Source organism: Saccoglossus kowalevskii, chromosome 21 (genome assembly GCF_978046115.1).
Source record: "Saccoglossus kowalevskii chromosome 21, keSacKowa6.1, whole genome shotgun sequence".
Taxonomy (NCBI): domain Eukaryota; kingdom Metazoa; phylum Hemichordata; class Enteropneusta; family Harrimaniidae; genus Saccoglossus; species Saccoglossus kowalevskii.
The window spans coordinates 1,569,129-1,590,230 of NC_140661.1; the positions used below are offsets into that span (position 1 = coordinate 1,569,129).

At 36.4% G+C, this 21,102-nt stretch overlaps 1 protein-coding gene and 1 long non-coding RNA gene across 2 annotated transcripts in view; one reads left to right on the plus strand and one right to left on the minus strand.

The window, feature by feature from the left end:
• LOC144343506 (uncharacterized) overlaps positions 1-21,102 on the plus strand; it is an 80,963-nt gene that overhangs the window by 42,800 nt on the left and 17,061 nt on the right. The gene's annotated exons all lie outside the window — the stretch shown is intronic.
• The window catches only part of LOC100374351 (unconventional myosin-Ia-like), a 61,464-nt gene that overhangs the window by 23,556 nt on the left and 16,806 nt on the right, over positions 1-21,102 (minus strand). The window contains exon 2 of the mRNA XM_078006025.2: positions 1,379-1,550. Coding sequence (XP_077862151.1) covers positions 1,379-1,522 — 144 coding nt within the window. The 5' untranslated portion in view covers positions 1,523-1,550. The remainder of the gene's footprint in view (positions 1-1,378; positions 1,551-21,102) is intronic.

The window sequence follows — 21,102 nt, forward strand, 5'->3', positions numbered from 1 at the left end:
GTTCATGCCAGCTCATTAGCTGTTTATGCCAGCCCATTAGCTGTTTATTCCAGTGAATTAGCTGTTTATGCTAGCCCATTAGCCGTTTATGCCAGCCCATTAGCCGTTTATGCCAGCCCATTAGCCGTTTATGCCAGCATATTAGCCGTTTATGCCAGCATATTAGCCGTTTATGCCAGCATATTAGCTGTTCATCCCAGCACATTAGCTGTTCATGCCTGCCCATTAGCTGTTCATGCTGGTGAATTAGCTGTTCATGCTGGCACATTAGCTGTTCATCCCAGCCCATTAGCAGTTCATGCCAGTGAATTAGCTGTTCATCCCAGCACATTAGCTGTTCATTCCAGACCATTAGCTGTTCATTCCAGCACAGTAGCTGTTCATCCCAGCACAGTAGCTGTTCATCCCAGCACAGTAGCTGTTCATCCCAGCACAGTAGCTGTTCATGCCAGTCCATTAGCTGTTCTTGCCAGTGAATTAGCTATTTATGCCAGCCCATTAGCTTTTCATCTCAGCACATTAGCTTTTCATGCCAGTGGGTTAGCTGTTCATGCCAGTGGGTTAGCTGTTCATGCCAGCCCATTAGCTGTTCATGCTGATGAGTTAGCTGCTTATGCCAGTCCATTAGCTGTTCATGACAGCCCATTAGCTGTTCATCCCAGCACAGTAGCTGTTCATCCCAGCACAGTAGCTGTTCATCCCAGCACATTAGCTGTTCATCCCAGCACATTAGCTGTTCATGCCAGCCCATTAGCTGTTTATGCCAGCACATTAGCTGTTCATGCCAGCCCATTAGCTGTTCATGCTGGTGAATTAGCAGTTTATGCCGGCCCATTAGCTGTCCATCCCAGCACATTAGCTTTTCATTCCAGCCCATTAGCTGTTCATGCTGGTGAATTAGCTGTTTATGCCAGCACATTAGCTTTTCATTCCAGCCCATTAGCTGTTCATGCTGGTGAATTAGCTGTTTATGCCAGCACATTAGCTTTTCATTCCAGCCCATTAGCTGTTCATGCTGGTGAATTAGCTGTTTATGCCAGCACATTAGCTGTTCATCCCAGCACATTAGCTTTTCATTCCATCCCATTAGCTGTTCATGCTGGTGAATTAGCTGTTCATGCTGGTGAATTAGCTGTTTATGCTGGTGAATTAGCTGTTTATGCCAGCACATTAGCCGTTCATCCCAGCACATTAGCTTTTCATTCCAGCCCATTAGCTGTTCATGCCAGTGGGTTAGCTGTTCATGCCAGCCCATTAGCTGTTCATGCTGGTGAATTAGCTGTTTATGCCAGCACATTATAGCTGTTCATGCCAGTGAATTAGCTGTTCAAGTTTTAACAAAAAACAAACAAAAATATCAGTGATGTTCACTACTTACATAAACATCTTTGGCACGAAATCTGAGTAACAGATTATCAACAAATGCATCCTCTGTTACTGGATCTAATAGTACACAGTCACCGACACCCACCATATTATCCAATATGGTCTGTGTACGTGTGGGTCCATTTGGAACAGACATTTTCAATTACTGATGCATCAAATTAAATCTGAAACAAAAAAATGGATTATGCATATGGGATAAGAAATGTTTACTTAATACTGTAATAATAGAATATGTTGCCATTTGTTATTAATGTAACACAAATCAAGAAGGTTCAATCTCGTATGTATTTATGATTTGGTGGTAACAAGAAATGTGAAGCACGAACACCCAAGCACATGGAAAATAGGTTTAAAGTCAATCTGATCAAAATTCGATGTAGGCTCTAATTTTCTTTTAAATTCCCTTAGTTTATTTGTCAGTTTTATTTATACTTGCAGTTTTTAGTATTTTATACATCACATCTGGGTTGCCTTAGAAAAATGCTAGTCTGTTTAACACACTTAATGCACTTAGATTTTATTAGTCAATTAAAGACAACAAAACTGAATTGAAATGATCGTTTTGATAACATACAAGTGATGAGGTCAAAGGTTAAACTTTGCTTATAAACCAATCACATCGCAGATACATTACGTGTCATCAACGTATGATATCATGATATTGTGCATGTACATGTAGACTATAAACATTGTGCTGGCAATATCCATTTCCTGATTACCCCACACTAAGTGTATCTATACAGACAAGAACTGCGTGATACCTGTATGCATAAGTCATTTTCATCTCACATTGAACCAAAAATCAGCTATTTAAAAAACAGATGTTACAAATTCAGCTAAATTATCCGATGACACATTTATAAAGAAAGACCATGTCAAAGTACTGTCATTGATTTGAAAGAATTGGAAGACGTTTTCCACATAACTTGGTACAATATTTCAGTATCCCATCTAGCCTGCCTTTACAGAAATTGTACTGAAACACATCAATGTTCATACTATACTGTGCTACCATTTTTCAATTGCAACACATAACTAATGTACAGCAATGCTTTTTATATTGTGATAGTTCCTTTTAATAAACCCAATCATACTGTACAATTTGAAAAACATATTAATTTAATTAACAATACAATGCAAAGTTTGTTTTTGTCAAGAATAATGAATAAAAATTAACAGAATATCACACAAGTTGCAGTAGGTTTACAAATAAACATTCAAACGGGTAATAATGACCAAAATGTAGAGTGGTAAATCCAACATCCTTGTAATACAATGACTTGTCAAAAATTAATATTGTGCAAAAAGAAACGTATTCAAAGTACACACCTCAGGCACTAAAGACCTCTGTTAAATAAAAGACTTCCTCGTCTCTTTAGTATTTAATTTAATATGCAGACAGGAACAGTACTATTTACAAAGCCCAGTAAGTGAACAAAACACTCACACCAAACAAATGATAGTGTCACTGAGATCATCTGCTAACAGATGACATGAGGTCATTCACTGTATCCAACTTAAACACTTGAAAGACCGTCTTATCGTGTAATCGTTAATGCATAGAAAGCAACATATTCATTTGAAAAGTTGAAGAGTTGCAGGCCAATTTTATGACTGCCTATCGTAACTAACATTTGACCAGAACATTATTTTGTATGAAAGTAACAGAAAACTTAACAAGAAATTTATGAATATTGAAAATAATGACAAAATACAGGTTAGCAGAATCTACACTGTGTATGTAATATTACACTCCTTTACACTTAATGACTGAATGTCATCGCAATATGAAATATACTCAGTCACTTTAATGACCAATTTGTATAACATGTCATCTGGCACTGTCATATGTATAGCACAATAGATGAGATTTCTATTTTAGTCAGAGTGCCACACCCAAAGCCACATGACGTATATTGACTACTCTGTCAAGATGAGAGAAAAACATTTCTTCTTCTTTATCAATAATATGACCCACTGACATTCACAGACTACCCAAATTGGAAGCAATTATTAATATTATTCATTTCTCAAATTACATTTGGAATAAAACATCATCATATTGTATTCAAGACATAAATTAGCAATACTTGTCATCTTATATCATCAATACTGTACATGTAAGTATATTTGTATTTTGTTGAACCTTGAAAGTCAATGTGTACAATCAAAGATGGCTGTCCAAGATGGATGTGTACAAATCCAAGACATGTGTGTATCAAAGATGGCTATAGACATGTGTGTACAGTCCAAGATGGCTGTGTACAGTCCAAGACGGCTGTGTACAGTCCAAGACGGCTGTGTACAGTCCAAGATTGGTGCGTACATTCCAAGATGGCTGTGTACAGTCCAAGATAGCTGTGTATATTTCAAGATGGCTGTGTACAGTCCAAGATTGGTGCGTACATTTCAAGATGGCTGTGTACAGTCCAAGATTGGTGCATACATTTCAAGATGGCTGTGTACAGTCCAAGATGGCTGTGTACAGTCCAAGATGGTTGTGTACAGTCCAAGATAGCTGTGTATACTTCAAGATGGCTGTGTACATTTCAAGACGGCTGTGTACAGTCCAAGACGGCTGTGTACAGTGTAAGACGGCTGTGTACAGTGTAAGACGGCTGTGTACAGTCCAAGACGGCTGTGTACAGTCCAAGACGGCTGTGTACAGTCCAAGACGGCTGTGTACAGTCCAAGATAGCTGTGTACATTTTAAGATGGCTGTGTACATTTCAAGATGGCTGTGTACAGTTCAAGATGGCTGTGTACAGTCCAAGATTGGTACGCACATTTCAAGATGGCTGTGTACAGTCCAAGATTGGTGCGTACATTTCAAGATGGCTGTGTACAGTCCAAGATAGCTGTGTACAGTCCAAGATAGCTGTGTATATTTCAAGATGGCTGTGTATATTTCAAGATGGCTGTGTACAGTCTAAGATTGGTGCGTACATTTCAAGATGGCTGTGTACATTTCAAGATGGCTGTGTACATTTCAAGATGGCTGTGTACATTTCAAGATGGCTGTGTACATTTCAAGATGGCTGTGTACAGTTCAAGATTGGTGCGTACATTTCAAGATGGCTGTGTACATTTCAAGATGGCTGTGTACAGTCCAAGATAGCTGTGTACAGTCCAAGATAGCTGTGTATATTTCAAGATGGCTGTGTACAGTCCAAGATTGGTGCGTACATTTCAAGATGGCTGTGTACAGTCCACGATGGCTGTGTACAGTCCAAGATAGCTGTGTATATTTCAAGATGGCTGTGTACAGTCCAAGATTGTTGCGTACATTTCAAGATGGCTGTGTACAGTCCACGATGGCTGTGTACAGTCCAAGATAGCTGTGTATATTTCAAGATGGCTGTGTACAGTCCAAGATAGCTGTGTACAGTCCAAGATGGCTGTGTACAGTCAAAGATGGCTGTGTACAGTCAAAGATGGCTGTGTACAGTCCAAGAAGACTGTGTACAGTCAAAGATGGCTGTGTACATTTCAAGATGGCTGTGTACAGTCCAAGATGGCTGTGTACAGTCCAAGATGGCTGTGTACAGTCCAAGATGGCTGTGTACAGTCCAAGATGGCTGTGTACAGTCAAAGATGGCTGTGTACAGTCCAAGAAGGCTGTGTACAGTCCAAGATGGCTGTGTGCAGTCCAAGATGGCTGTGTACAGTCCAAGATAGCTGTGTATATTTCAAGATAACTGTGTATATTTCAAGATGGCTGTGCACAGTCCAAGACTGGTGCGTACATTTCAAGATGGCTGTGTATATTTCAAGATGGCTGTGTACAGTCCAAGATGGCTGTGTACTGTCCAAGATGGCTGTGCACATTTCAAGATTGGTGCGTACATTTCAAGATGGCTGTGTACATTTCAAGATGGCTGTGTACAGTCCAAGATTGGTGCGTACATTTCAAGATGGCTGTGTACAGTCCAAGATGGCTGTGTACAGTCCAAGATAGCTGTGTACAGTCCAAGATAGCTGTGTACAGTCCAAGAAGACTGTGTACAGTCAAAGATGGCTGTGTACATTTCAAGATGGCTGTGTACAGTCCAAGATGGCTGTGTACAGTCCAAGATGGCTGTGTACAGTCCAAGATGGCTGTGTACAGTCCAAGATGGCTGTGTACAGTCAAAGATGGCTGTGTACAGTCCAAGAAGGCTGTGTACAGTCCAAGATGGCTGTGTGCAGTCCAAGATGGCTGTGTACAGTCCAAGATAGCTGTGTATATTTCAAGATAACTGTGTATATTTCAAGATGGCTGTGCACAGTCCAAGACTGGTGCGTACATTTCAAGATGGCTGTGTATATTTCAAGATGGCTGTGTACAGTCCAAGACTGGTGCGTACATTTCAAGATGGCTGTGCACATTTCAAGATTGGTGCGTACATTTCAAGATGGCTGTGTACATTTCAAGATGGCTGTGTACAGTCCAAGATTGGTGCGTACATTTCAAGATGGCTGTGTACAGTCCAAGATGGCTGTGTACAGTCCAAGATAGCTGTGTACAGCCCAAGATAGCTGTGTATATTTCAAGATGGCTGTGTACATTTCAAGATGGCTGTGTACATTTCAAGATGGCTGTGTACATTTCAAGATGGCTGTGTACAGTCAAAGATTGGTGCGTACATTTCAAGATGGCTGTGTACAGTCCAAGATAGCTGTGTACAGTCCAAGATAGCTGTGTACAGTCCAAGATAGCTGTGTACATTTCAAGATGACTGTGTACAGTCCAAGATGACTGTGTACAGTCCAAGATAGCTGTGTACAGTCCAAGATAGCTGTTTACAGTCCAAGATAGCTGTGTACAGTCCAAGATGGCTGTGTACAGTCCAAGATAGCTGTGTACAGTCCAAGATGGCTTTGTATATTTCAAGATAGCTGTGTATATTTCAAGATGGCTGTGTACATTTCAAGATAGCTGTGTACATTTCAAGATGGCTGTGTACAGTCCAAGATTGGTGCATACATTTCAAGATGGCTGTGTACAGTCTAAGATAGCTGCGTACAGTCCAAGATAGCTGCGTACAGTCCAAGATAGCTGCGTACAGTCCAAGATGGCTGCGTACAGTCCAAGATGGCTGTGTACTGTCCAAGATGGCTGTATACAGTCCAAGATAGCTGTGTACAGTCCAAGATAGCTGTGTACATTTCAAGATGACTGTGTACAGTCCAAGATGACTGTGTACAGTCCAAGATAGCTGTTTACAGTCCAAGATAGCTGTGTACAGTCCAAGATGGCTGTGTACAGTCCAAGATAGCTGTGTACAGTCCAAGATGGCTTTGTATATTTCAAGATAGCTGTGTATATTTCAAGATGGCTGTGTACATTTCAAGATAGCTGTGTACATTTCAAGATCGCTGTGTACAGTCTAAGATAGCTGCGTACAGTCCAAGATAGCTGCGTACAGTCCAAGATGGCTGCGTACAGTCCAAGATGGCTGTGTACTGTCCAAGATGGCTGTATACAGTCCAAGATAGCTGTGTACAGTCCAAGATTGGTGCATACATTTCAAGATGGCTGTGTACAGTCTAAGATAGCTGCGTACAGTCTAAGATAGCTGTGTACAGTCCAAGATAGCTGTGTACATTTCAAGATAGCTGTGTACAGTCCAAGATAGCTGTGTATATTTCAAGATGGCTGTGTACAGTCCAAAATGGCTTTGTACATTTTAAGATGGCTTTGTACAATCCATTCCATTGACATGTATATGAACCTTTCTAGTATCATTAAGTTTCAAGTGATTTCTAAAATTGGATTCTCTTTTCTCAACTAAAATGTTAATATACAACTAAATATAAACTATACAAGCTAGTTAATGCATGCACTTCAATCTGTCACATACATGTATTACCTGCCTCAATACATGTACTACCTGCCTCAATACATGTATTATCTGCCTAAATACATGTATTATCTGCCTAAATACATGTACTACCTGCCTCAATACATGTACTACCTGCCTCAATACATGTACTACCTGCCTCAATACATGTACTACCTGCCTCAATACATGTATTACCTGCCTCAATACATGTATTACCTGCCTCAATACATGTATTATCTGCCTCAATACATGTACATGTAGAAGATGTAAAACTAAATTCTGACCTACTCATCTAAAAATGTGAATGTCGCCAAAACAATATTGTTTTGACTATAACTTACAATTAAATCAGTCAGAAGCGTGTATAAAGATGTTATCAAATGAAGACTACCCACTCATTTTCTCATCTGAATTTTGTTCCATTTCAATTAAAGCAACAATGACGTTTTTGGAAGCATACTTTAAATAATCACTGTCTCATGAGACAAATTACAGGAAATGACAGAAAGGAAGGTGGTAGTAACTTGTATAAAATTAGAAACAGGGAAATTCTTTTAAGAGGATAAGTCATTGCTGACATAACCTTTGACAGTGTATGGTATACATAAATCAAACATAGTGTATTTGGGGATGAAAAATGTGAAAGAAAAATATGCTACAAATTATTTATAGCACATTTGCTTAGTTAGATAAATGTGTTAACATTGCAGTATACCGGTACATGTACCAAAAAAGACAATTTTGAAGGTACAAGTGCAATTTTCAAGGTATTAACGCTGAGTGCTTCTATTTTGGGGGTAAGAGTGCTTCATTTTGGGGGTAAGAGTGCTTCTATTATTGGGGTAAGAGTGCTTCTATTTTGAGGGTAAGAGTGCTTCTATTTTGGGGGTAAGAGTGCTTCTATTTTGGGGGTAAGAGTGCTTCTATTTTGGGGGTACGAGTGCTTCTATTTTGGGGGTAAGAGTGCTTCTATTTTGGGGGTAAGAGTGCTTCTATTTTGGGGGTAAGAGTGCTTCTATTTTGGGGGTACGAGTGCTTCTATTTTGGGTGTAAGAGTGCTTCTATTTTGGGGGTAAGAGTGCTTCTATTTTGGGGGTAAGAGTGCTTCTATTTTGGGGGTAAGAGTGCTTCTATTTTGGGGGTACGAGTGCTTCTATTTTGGGGGTAAGAGTGCTTCTATTTTGGGGGTAAGAGTGCTTCTATTTTGGGGGTACGAGTGCTTCTATTTTGGGGGTAAGAGTGCTTCTATTTTGGGGGTAAGAGTGCTTCTATTTTGGGGGTAAGAGTGCTTCTATTTTTTGGGGGTAAGAGTGCTTCTATTTTGGGGGTAAGAGTGCTTCTATTTTGGGGGTAAGAGTGCTTCTATTTTGGGGGTAAGAGTGCTTCTATTTTTTGGGGGTAAGAGTGCTTCTATTTTGGGGGTAAGAGTGCTTCTATTTTTGGGGGGTAAGAGTGCTTCTATTTTGGGGGTAAGAGTGCTTCTATTTTGGGGGTAAGAGTGCTTCTATTTTTTGGGGGTAAGAGTGCTTCTATTTTGGGGGTAAGAGTGCTTCTATTTTTGGGGGGTAAGAGTGCTTCTATTTGGGGGTACGAGTGCTTCTATTTTGGGGGTAAGAGTGCTTCTATTTTGGGGGTACGAGTGCTTCTATTTTGGGGGTATGAGTGCTTCTATTTTGGGGGTACAAGTGCTTCTATTTTGGGGGTAAGAGTGCTTCTATTTTGGGGGTAAGAGTGCTTCTATTTTGGGGGTAAGAGTGCTTCTACTTTAATGACACATGTAAAGAAAGACCTTCAATGGTCTACCTATTATAGTAATCATATAACAGTATGATAAACAGAATATTAAATAGACAATGTATAAGCATAACTAGTAAACCATTATCAAATACTGTACTTCCCCTGTTCAAGTGAATAAGCCCACCCATTATTTTTAGACATTATAATGAGTAGAGGACATCCTTGGTTATATGCCAAGTTTGTTCTTACCAGGCATTTACAATGGATTTAATCATAGAACTTTGTAGTTCTATGGGTTAATCTTAAAAATAAAAATATTGTTTATTAAAATATACATGTAAAAGATCTGTTAAATTGCATGAAAATCGGAAAAGAGCTGTTTGGTTCATTCTTTGACAAGAAAAAATATCGTAAATTTTAGATGCATGGGACACAACGCAACATGTTTGTACCCTTTCGTTCTGTTATTACTCACAATTAGAGCAATGTTGTAATATTGGAGTACTGTAAAATTTGTATTAGAAGCCGCATCCCTAATAGAAGTCGCACCCATTCTTTTTGAATAATTGAGAACCACAAATTCACATATGTATAGATGCTCTAATAGAAGCCGCATCCCCTGTGTTGTATTGTACCATTTTAATAGAAGCCGCAGCTTCTAATACAGATTTTACAGTAATACATATCTCTGAGTGATTCGAAGTCGATAGCTTTCAAAATATGCTTTAACGAGACTTGCTGACACCATGAAAAGTGTTAAATACTTCCTTTGATTAACATGGCCACCAGTCAGCCATTTTGAATCTAATCTATAAAATAAAATGTTGTGCATCAAGGTCTCATAATGTCCAATGTATGAACCAAGTTTGAACAAAATCCATAGGTAAACAGCCAAGCTTAGATCCGGAATGCCAGAAATACATGATTTTGATAATTTTTCAGAAGAAAAATGGCCACCATTTGGCCATCTTGAATCAGGTCGTGAAACAAATTGATGTGCATACATGTGTATGAATAATATTATATATGATGTATGTGTGAAGTTTTAATGAATGTAACGCACAGATGCACAGATGTACGTTGTTTCAGGTCAAATCCTGCAGAAACAACATCATGGCAGAAATTGCTATGCATCAGGAGTTTGTGAACAATCAAAAGCTTTCGACAACAAAGATATTGCTGGACATTTTGTCTTTGACTTTTCCCCACAGATCCCACGAATTTCCACTGTAAATTCAGAGATAATATCAAAGTTAAACTGTAAATAGCTCCCGTGTGATCAGAGCATGTATTATAAAGGTATAGGCTTTGCCTAATAAGTGAATGTAATTTCATGTAGGTCAATTCATCAATAAAATTGATCAAGATGTCTGAGAATCTATGACATACTGTATATGGAAACACATGATTTTGATATGGGCATTTTGAAAAACAAGATGTAATATAATTAGTGTCATTAGCGATGGAGTAGTAAAAAACGCAATTAACTTCAGTGCAGCAAATCAGGATAGATCTTCCTGACGCAATGGGCAAATTTCGCTATTTTCGCTGACAAGTAAAATCTGCTAAATTAAACCTACGTGAAAATGCAAAGTAACAACAGATTGTTTCCTTGACAGATTCTTGAAATTAAATCATCAAAATAGTACAAGTAAAAAGTCTGTAAACATACCTAGAACAGATAAATAAAAACATCGTAGTTTAATGTTCGTCCGGACTTTGAGCCCTTGAAAGTAAGTGATCCAGCCCTTACATATGCCAACGATTGAAATTTGTTTAATTGCTATCAAATTATCGCTCAAAAAAAAAATATTTCATTTGTGAGACATGCTTTTGATACAAACCGAAGATCGTGATCGACCCTACACAAAACTACCGCCATTTTGTCTTCCTTGTACTCATTCGGCAAAAACAAAAAACTTACATATTTACTATTTGTTTAATGAGTGCATTTTTGTTTAAAAATATCAAACAAGAATAAACACTAAGTAAAATAGGAATCAACTGCTTCGTTTTATTTGAGTAAGATAGAAACCATGCGAAAACAATAGTAGTGAAACCAAATAGTAGTGATCACTGTGATTATTATATAAATTTCCTGCAAAGTCTGGAACGATACTGAAAAAAATTCATTCATTTCCTTCTATTATTCATGCTTGAAAGTAGGCCGAAGTATCCGCAGGTGAATACGAGTATCCAGATAATAAGTTAGGATTGATCAGTTCACACGAATTGTTCATGAATTGTTCATTGCAAAACAATGACCTGGAAACGGCCCAGCTTTAGGGAAACAGTATCGCGGAAAGAAAGAACAGTATCGTGGAAAGAGAGAACAGTATCGGACCCAATACCCTTAAAAGACCTGATGAAAACACTGCAGAATCGCGGGCGAAACGAAAGTTACGCTGCTATTGTCTAAGCGACGCAGGCCCGAGGAGAACACTGTACATGTAACCAGAACATTTACAAATCAAGATTGGCAGAAAGTTGTACGGCATCTGTCTTCGATTTTGTCTATTCATGAATATGACGCACAAAGTGAAATTGAACTTGCGTTCATGAAAATCGGAAAGGGTACTGCCTTTTCGTCAAACTGAAAAAATGGCCGCATCACTCTTGTAACTGCGCATGCGTACTCTCCCCATACTCGCATACATTTGATGTTTTTAGATGCTGTATCTGCTCAAATAACATCAATCATGATATAATAAATCATTATATACTAAAATTCGCAAATTTGCAGACCTTCCAATGAAATATTACCAGTTTTTTTTTTGCGACAGAATACGTTATTGCAATATGCAAATTTGGCTACTCATCTTAGTCAAATATTTGTTAAGAAACTTTAAAGACTCTAAGTTATAAAATAACAAGCCATGAATGGCACAGTCCCTGTTGGTTATCAAATTTAAGATAAATAGTAAAATTTGTTTATAGTAATATGGCTGGAATATAACCATGTCAGGAATAGGATTTTTTAACATTAAAATGATTGACATTTGGATCTGATTGTCAAACAAGTACTTGTCCATATTGAGAGATATTGCTCTGGAACAGCATTCAAAATCAGCCATTTTGAATAAGGAGGAACCCGTAATGTCTAATGTACGTACCAAGTTTGAACGAAATCCATCCATAAATGCCAGAAATGCTTGATATTTGATGATTTGTTAGCACAAAAATGACTACCATTCGGCCATTTTGAATAGAATCGTCAAACCAATATATCTGTATATCTATGACATGATGTATAATGAATATTTAAAATTTGAAAATAATCAGTCAAAACAAGTCTGAGATATGGAAGCCTAGAAGCCCATTCATTAAAACAAAATGGCCGCCAGACAGCCATTTTGAATCCGACCTGAAAAATAAATGATGTGCATTAGGAACCTGTAATGTCTAATTAATATATGTACCAAATTTGAACGAAATCCATCCATAAATGCCAGAAATGCTTGATATTTGATAATTTTTTAGCACAAAAATGGCCACCATTTGGCCATTTTGAATAGAATCGTCAAACCAATGTATCTGTCTATCTATGACATGATGTATAATGAATATTTAAAATTTGAACATAATCAGTGAAAGCAAGTCAGAGATATGGCACGAGAACCACATTCATTAAAACAAAATGGCCGCCAGTCGGCCATTTTGAATCTTATCTAAAAAACAAAATTATTTGCATCAAGGTCCCATAATGTCTAATGTACATACCAAGTTTGAACAAAATCCATCTGTAAATAGCTGAGAAAGCTGGATTTTTAGGATTTTTTAACACAAAAATGGCCGCCATTCGGCCATCTTGAATCGAATCGTAAAACAAAATTATTTGCATCAAGGTCCCATAATGTCTAATGTATATACCAAGTTTGAACAAAATCCATCTGTAAACAGCCGAGAAATGCTTGATTGTGATGATGTTTAGCACAAAAATGGCCGCCATTCAGCCATCTTGAATCAGATAGTGAAACAAATTGATGTGCATATGTATAATATCATGTATGATGTATGTGTGAAGTTTGATTGTGATTGGTCCAGGCATTTCTAAAATACAGATACTGCGTCTGAATGGGGACTAATTAATGCAATAATTGACTAATTAATATGCATGGAATTGCACCAAAATCTAATCAGCGCATCTACTCATCATATATTAGCTGTGTGCCAAATTTCGCTTGAATTGAAATTGTAGATCTTGAGTTATCAGTGGAACAAATTTTAGTCACAGAGTCACAGACACCTGTACCACATACATGTAAGCTCCGTTTCACGGGAACTAATAAACAATATTGTAATAAAATGTGCATATTTTTCTTGAACATTTGTGTTTCTCTGTTGTGGGAATCAATGACGATTTGCATAATATCTCCCTTAATCCAACGTGGTGAGCAAAAATTGTAATTTGCATGATTTTGCGAGAGGAAAGGCGGTTATAATGCTCAACAAACAAACTATATTCATCTTTTCTGAGGTGATTTTACATGTTGATGTCCTGGGCCTATGACTAGAGAAGTGCAGTAAGTATAACAATGCAACAATGTTGTATAAATTGTGTACCGATACACCTGCTGAAGGACATTTAGTGAAAACATTGATGACATACCAATGTGTATAACCTAAGCAGCCATCCCCCAGACCAGACAAGCCTTTCACACATGTATTTTTACATGCTACAGTGGTTTCAGTATAAACCATTTTTCACACATGACCTACACTGTACGTCATTAAGTGCCCATGTTCAGTCACATTAAAGTGTCAAGTATCGTCAACAGAGCATGCTGTAAACTAAAGTGTGTCTTGTTAAATTAATGAGTAATGATATACAAGTCATTTTTGATCAACTGAGATTTGTATTTCATATTGCTATGTGGTTTTATACCTGAATTGTATACACTAGTGCATCAGTGCAGGAATTGCCTCGATCCTAAATTCTGCTACCTGATCCCAATATTAGTCCAAGAATGGGTCCCCATTTATAATAAAAATACATAGAATATATCGTCATTTCTTATACACTTTCTTTTCAAAACTCACTGTACAAATTACACAATCCTCTGAACTGTCATGCTGAAACTTTTGCACAACTAGTAATGTGGTGTTGGTATCTCTGTACAGACAACTTTTGACAGCATATGATTGGTATATTACAGAGTGTAGCAAAACGTTCCTTTAATTTTTAAAATGAGTGAGCTAAACAGGTGGTTGATGTGGTAGTCTAACTTTGTCTTTGGGTGACTCTATTCTTTATGATCCTGATACAGCTTTCGTGGCCCAAGCTTGTGAAGGCGTGTAAGCCGTACGACCAAGGGCAGAAAAAGCCATATCCAGTCCATCAAGTTATTATCATACACCTTGTAGGTGTAATTACAATTTTATCATGTTGTTACCTCAAACACACAACGTAATTTAGAATGACACGTTTTGTTTTAAGGATGAAAGCGTGCTGGGCCAGGCATAATACAGAAATTATTGCCCTGATGTGAGGGCGCACTTCCCATAGTGTTATGAAGGGGGGAATCCAAGGTATATGATAATGTTCCTGAATGTCTGGATTTTGGAATGGGCAATGTTATTTCACCTAAATTGGGTTTGTGATTGCATAACATGTTATTGAAGTACTTTTCACCTCAACGACATTTATTATACAACACCTTTTGAATCAAACCAGTTTATACCTAATCCATGTAAACACTGGCAGTAAGCCAAGAATTAACTGGCTCTGTATCAATTGACGGACTGCCGAGTACCTCCAACTGCTATCCTCAATCCATAGCCTGGGTCAAATCTAATGTGTATGGCTGTTTTATTTCCATTGTAACCTGGCAAACTCCTATAATATAGGCTATTTTAACATTATTTCCAATTATTTTCATCCAATTTATGTTAATTTTTCACTGAAATCATCATGTTCATATTTGTTAAATTATTTATGCTGATATTATTATTAAATCCTCAACTTGTTTTCAACTTTTATTGTGTTTGAAAATGTTTCAATATTTTCATTGTAAACAAACTTACAATCTATAGCATCCAAGCATGGACAGCAAGTACAGGTACAGGTAAAATCTATAGCATCCAAGCATGGACAGCAAGTACAGGTAAAATCTGTATTCATAGCAGCATCTGACAAAGCCATCATTTATGTTACATTATATGATTTCACAATAGAATCTAAGGCTTCTATTTTTTGTAGTTCACAAATATTGCAGCAACAAAAATCTTGAAACAAATTTAGCAGACCAAATATTTTTGCTATTTGTTGTTGAGAAGCGAATAAATTTCACATTCAGTCCAACATTATTTCTGATAAGGGTTGGACCATTTGTTTTTGAAGGGGGAGGTCAGCTCAGTGAAAGGCAAATTTTTTTTTTTTTTTTTTATGTGTTTGGAAATTTTTTTTTTATCAGTAGGTTTTTTTGCTTGCAAATTTTTAGGAGTTCATCATATCCAACATTTATTTTTCATTATCTTCAACGGTGGTAGAAAAGACTTGCTATTTTACTGCTATTTTATGTTTTTTTGACAAAGTGGCCTCAATTTCGACAAATTTGATCAAATCTCAAGACAAAACAGTCGGCCATTTTGGTTCAAATTTTGAAAAAAAATATGACGTGCACGTGTAACCCAATATACATGATCATCATATAAAGTTTGATTTAAATCGCCCTATTCAGCTTCAGGAAACAGTTCCAGACACGTTACAGACTGTGAATTTAAGATATTAAATAAAATGGCCGCCTTTTCGACAAATTTGATCAAATCTCAAAACAAAACATGGTGTTGTATTGTCTTGAAGTATAGTACCTATATACAAACTTTCAAGTGAATCAGGCGATATCTTTCAGAGAAATCAGCACAAAAATAAAAAAAAAATGAAATGGCTGCGAGTCAGCCATTTTGGACCGAATCTTGAAAAAAAAGTGACGTGCACCAATAACCCAATATGCATGATCACCATTACAAAGTTTGATTGAAATCGCCCTGTTCACGTTTAAATATCAGAATTTAGCAAATTTGAGGGACAAAATGGCTGCCAGTCAGCCATATTTAATTGAATCGTAACGAAAATTGGCATATGTAGGTCATTATAGATTGTCTGTATACCAAGTTTGAACGAGATCGGTCAAAGGCTGTCCGGTAAATGAATCCAGAAGGACGGACGGAATCGTTTTCGAACTTCGTCCAACCTGGGACTAAAAAGGTTCGTCGGTAGTCCGAAAACAAAAAGAAAAATAAGAAGAGAAAGTGTGCATCGTCCCCACATCCTGTTACAAGCAACAAAAGATCACTGACATTGTAACAAAAAGGGCTAAAATGCAGGGGACTGCTACATGTACTAAAGTTGCTTATGACAGTGGAATGGTTGGTGCAAGTGAGGTGGGTGGTGAGAGTGGAATGGGTGGTGAATGTGGGTTGGGTGGTGAGAATGAGATGGTAGGTATGAGTGAGGTGGGTGGTGAGAATGAGATGGTAGGTGTGAGTGAGGTGGGTGGTGATAGTGGAATGGTTGGTGAAAGTGAGGAGGGTGGCGAGAGTGGAATGGTTGGTGAATGTGGGTTGGGTGGTGAGAATGAGATGGTAGGTATGAGTGAGGTGGGTGGTGAGAATGAGATGGTAGGTGTGAGTGAGGTGGGTGGTGATAGTGGAATGGTTGGTGAAAGTGAGGAGGGTGGTGAGAGTGGAATGCTTGGTGAATGTGGGTTGGGTGGTGAGAATGAGATAGTAGGTGTGAGTGAGGTGAGTGGTGAAAGTGAGGTGGGTGGTGAGAATAAGGTGGGTGGTGAGAGTCGGATTGTAGGTCAGAATGAGATTGCTCTGTAAGAGTTTGATGTAAAACATTTGCTGACAAAAAATTTTCTCATTTATTTTAATATTTATTTTATTACATTTTATTTATTTTTGACTCCCGTGTGCGAAGCACACAATGGGAGTCTTTGCAGTTACCCTGTCTGTATGTGTGATCTGATATCTCAAGAACAATATGTTGGTTTTTAATGAAACTTGGTGAATAGATGCTCTGGGCTAATACGCAGATTTGATTAGGTTTTCATTAGTCAATTTTCGCTTTTCCACTGATATCTCAGGTACTAATCATCACATTTCAATGAAACTTGCATAGATACATAGGACAATGCACAGACAAATATGAGATATACTAATTACCTAATTTGCGCAATTACTCAATTTTTAGCTTTTGATATTTCATCTACTATGACTTCATTTCTTTTCAATGAATCTTGGTACATAGATGTTCTAGGACAATGCATAGACCTGATTAGTTTTGGTTTAAGATCATATTAATTACTTAATTTGCATAATAAATCATAATTTTTGAATATAATCACATTTCAATGAAACTTTGTACATAGATGGTCTGTGACAGTACTTATCTTAATTTAATGAATCTTGGTACATATATACTCTAACACAATGTGATGATCAAGTTAGTTTTAGGTTTATATACATCTATAATAATTATATAATATCTATAATAATATAAGTCTATAATAATTTACTTTTCAGCTTTCAATTAATTTAGTTATGATTAAACATCACATTATAATGAAACTTTGAACAGGTGCACCCTGGAACAATATACAGACCTAAATCTATACATAATAATTTCTCAATTTGTATAATAATTGATTTGGTTCATTGAGGTATTCCACAGACCAAATTAGTTTAATGCATATTGATTATCTATGATTAGCCCATTTCTGATATTAAACAAAAATCAGATTTAAAGTGAATTCATCACAGAGGTGCTCTGGAACTAATTAGAATAAAAACCATGGATGAAAAATCAAATGTATTTTCTGTATGTCTTATAAATTGTGATAATGTGAATCACATTTTTTCATGTTATGCATCTCAAATAGCAGACAAAAATTAGTTGCCAAGCTTCTTGTTTGAAAAGCAAATCTTAAATTTTGAATTAATTTTAATGTGTCTCCAATACTCTCAGCACCCAAGAGTTCTTTCTAAGCTTCCTTTGATATTTATTTTATTTGTACTTGTTTAATATGACATGGTTCCATACAATCATGAATGTATCTTGTCTATTATTGTGGTCACATAACATACTGTGGAATGCTTTATTTGCACTGGCATTTTATTTTCCCTGTTTTACCTGTAGTCAATTTCCTGTAAAATAAATTCCAGTGAAAATGCAGCTTTCTCTATACGTTGCATTGAGTCTTAATACAACATAGTGAAAATTAGATACACACAATACCAGAAAGCTGTTTTCAGCGAAAATAAATTCCTGAGAAAATAAAGTATTTTACAGTAGTCAGCAATATTGCAAGCAACTTTTCTAACAATGTTTCTGTTTTAGTCTGTAAATGTATTTAAACTAAAACAGCTAAATTGTCAGAGATGTTGCATGCAATACCGCATTTGCTCTATTAGTAGCGCATGCTCTTGTGTATAAAATGACAGAGGTGTTTCTATGGTCAAAATACATCGTATTTTAATAAATCAGTATACAATCAATGCAATTGTTGCCGTACATGTGCTTCTATTGGAGATGCTCTTCTAATAAAGCATGTATGGTATACAATCTAAATGCAACCAGAGTGAAATTGTTTTTGAAATTAATATTGAAATGCAGATATTAATTTTCCCTCTGCTATTATTTAATCCACAAACCAGAATCATTGACATCCATTTATATATGACCTAGTTTCTTCTTGTACTATGTGCCCCCTTATCTTGGCAGGAAGAATTGCCATAATTTTATGACGCAGTAATTCAAGTGAATCTACCGTGTTCAGAGATGACACGACAACAGCTGATGGAAACATTTTTTTCCCGAAGTCATATAGTGACAAATATTTTTTTTTTACACTGGTGAAGCAGCAATTTTTTTTTGTTGAAGAAACCTTCACTTTGCAAATTTTTTTTTTTCGTTTCTGACCTCCCTCCCCTCTTCAAAAATCAAATGGTTCAACCCTAACAAAACAAAGGATCACCCAAAGTTGATATGAATAGCAGATCACCATATTTCATGCAGTAACAAATTTTACAATACACTTCAAAACTAATCCTTATGCAAGTAAATAGAAATTGTGATCACTGTGACAGTGAACAAATATATCATATTTATATACTGGTCATGTCAACACTACAAGCCTGTCACAATACTTGACTACGCAATGACTATATGGTGTAATGTTGTTTTATAGTCATCACAATGAAAAGAAACAAATTTTCAAGTATTTTCGTCAACTGCCACAATATTGGTACAATGTAACATTATATGAACCCTGCCTGCCTGGAATGGTTAAAGGCTACTATGTCACCCCATCACATTCAGACATTGTTTACTGTAAACTGCTTAATTTTCATTGCCAGCAATTTTCAGGATATGATGATTATGTGGCATTTGTGAAAACAAAATTTCTTGAAATTTACTGACATTCTGTTTTATAATTTTCACTGCAACGAAGTTTTGCAATTATTACTGACAGCAAAATTAAAGAGGTCTACAGTATTTATACATATTTAAACTCATCACGTGTGACAATCTGTGACATTGCTTTGACACGCAAGATGGAGATTATGCCAATGATGCAAGAACAGAAATCATCATGGACATGATCTTGCATCAGAGGTACCGGTATATATACAAGAACACAGCTTGTTTAATCACATATGAGGGGGAAAATGTGTGGCATAGATTAAGAAATAAAATATTAATAGTATCAAAGTTGGTCCAGAACCGCCACCTACATAAACACAAATATTTCCAAATATTGCACAGAATTGAGATTGAGGTAACCATGGATGGATGGATGTAGATATTTATTACAGACGTCAGTCTAACCCTTAGAAAGTCAACTTTCCTGCAAACAATTTGGTGCAAGATTTTTACATATTTCTTTTACAATCTCATTCTTTATTTTGAATGCAATGAACATAATTTCCCACTGCCTACAAGTCCTAATAACAATTTTGGAAAAACAATTCAGATTTGATTTTGAAAAGAGACAAAAGTTTACTCCAATATTCAAAAAGTTAATGGCAATATCTGCAAGTGACAAATAGCCCATCATTTCATAGTAGTTATTTCTTCAGCAAATCAATCACAATGCCAAATGTATTTGATGGTTTCATTTATATGTTCATTTCAAGTTCACTAAACAGGAAAAATACCGTTAAGTACTACATATCAAACGGGGTTTTACACAACTCTCTAGAAATGGACTTTGATTAACACACACAAGACTTGCAAGCATTAATACATGTATATCGTGAACAGGTCAAAGGTGCAGCGTTACAACCAGGCTTTAAAACAATATATTATCATCTGTTAAACATATATAATTCAATCAATACTACACGACAGCTTCTCAGACTTTAGAGTTTCCATGACAACTAGGGATTGCAATAACTCAAGAAAGACACAAATATTTGATTTAGGATCACTACTGAGAATTTAAAATGTTTGTATTTTAATAAATAATCTTAATTAGGATTAAAACTTGAAAATAACACTATTATATATTTAAGACTCATGCAAGAGTAATTTGAGGAATAAAATGCATGGCTGTAAAAATGTGTGCATTTCCATGACAACCCAGTAGTTATATATATATATATATATATATATATATATATATATATAGCTATTTAACAGGTGGTCTCAGTAAGTGACACCCCACATGATTACTCTCTGAAGCACTGTAATTTCACAGGAGACAATTTTTTGCGAAATTTTGTAGCAATGACAATTAGTGATACATCTAAAAAATTTCACAAGACTTTGTCTTTCTGAATTACATAAAATCCAGAATTTGCGAAAGCTTCTAGCAGTTAAAATTAAAGGGTTTACAGTATTTACACCTGTCTAGTAGTCTATGTATAATTTCAGCAAATTTTCACATATTGGATCAATGGAACAGAATCTTAAATTAAATCTAAAAGAAAGGTATAATCCATCAATCTATCTACATTGTACTTTGACCTAGTATATCAAATAAACTAAAATGATTCATTAAAGTTAACAGAATCAAAATTGCGCAAAATAATAGCGAAAACTGTAATAAAAATATTATATTTTGACCTAAATTTAAGTTAACTAAATTGATTTCAAGGACGATGCTCTAATTAACCATGCTTACTACTGCGAACATTGATTGACAAT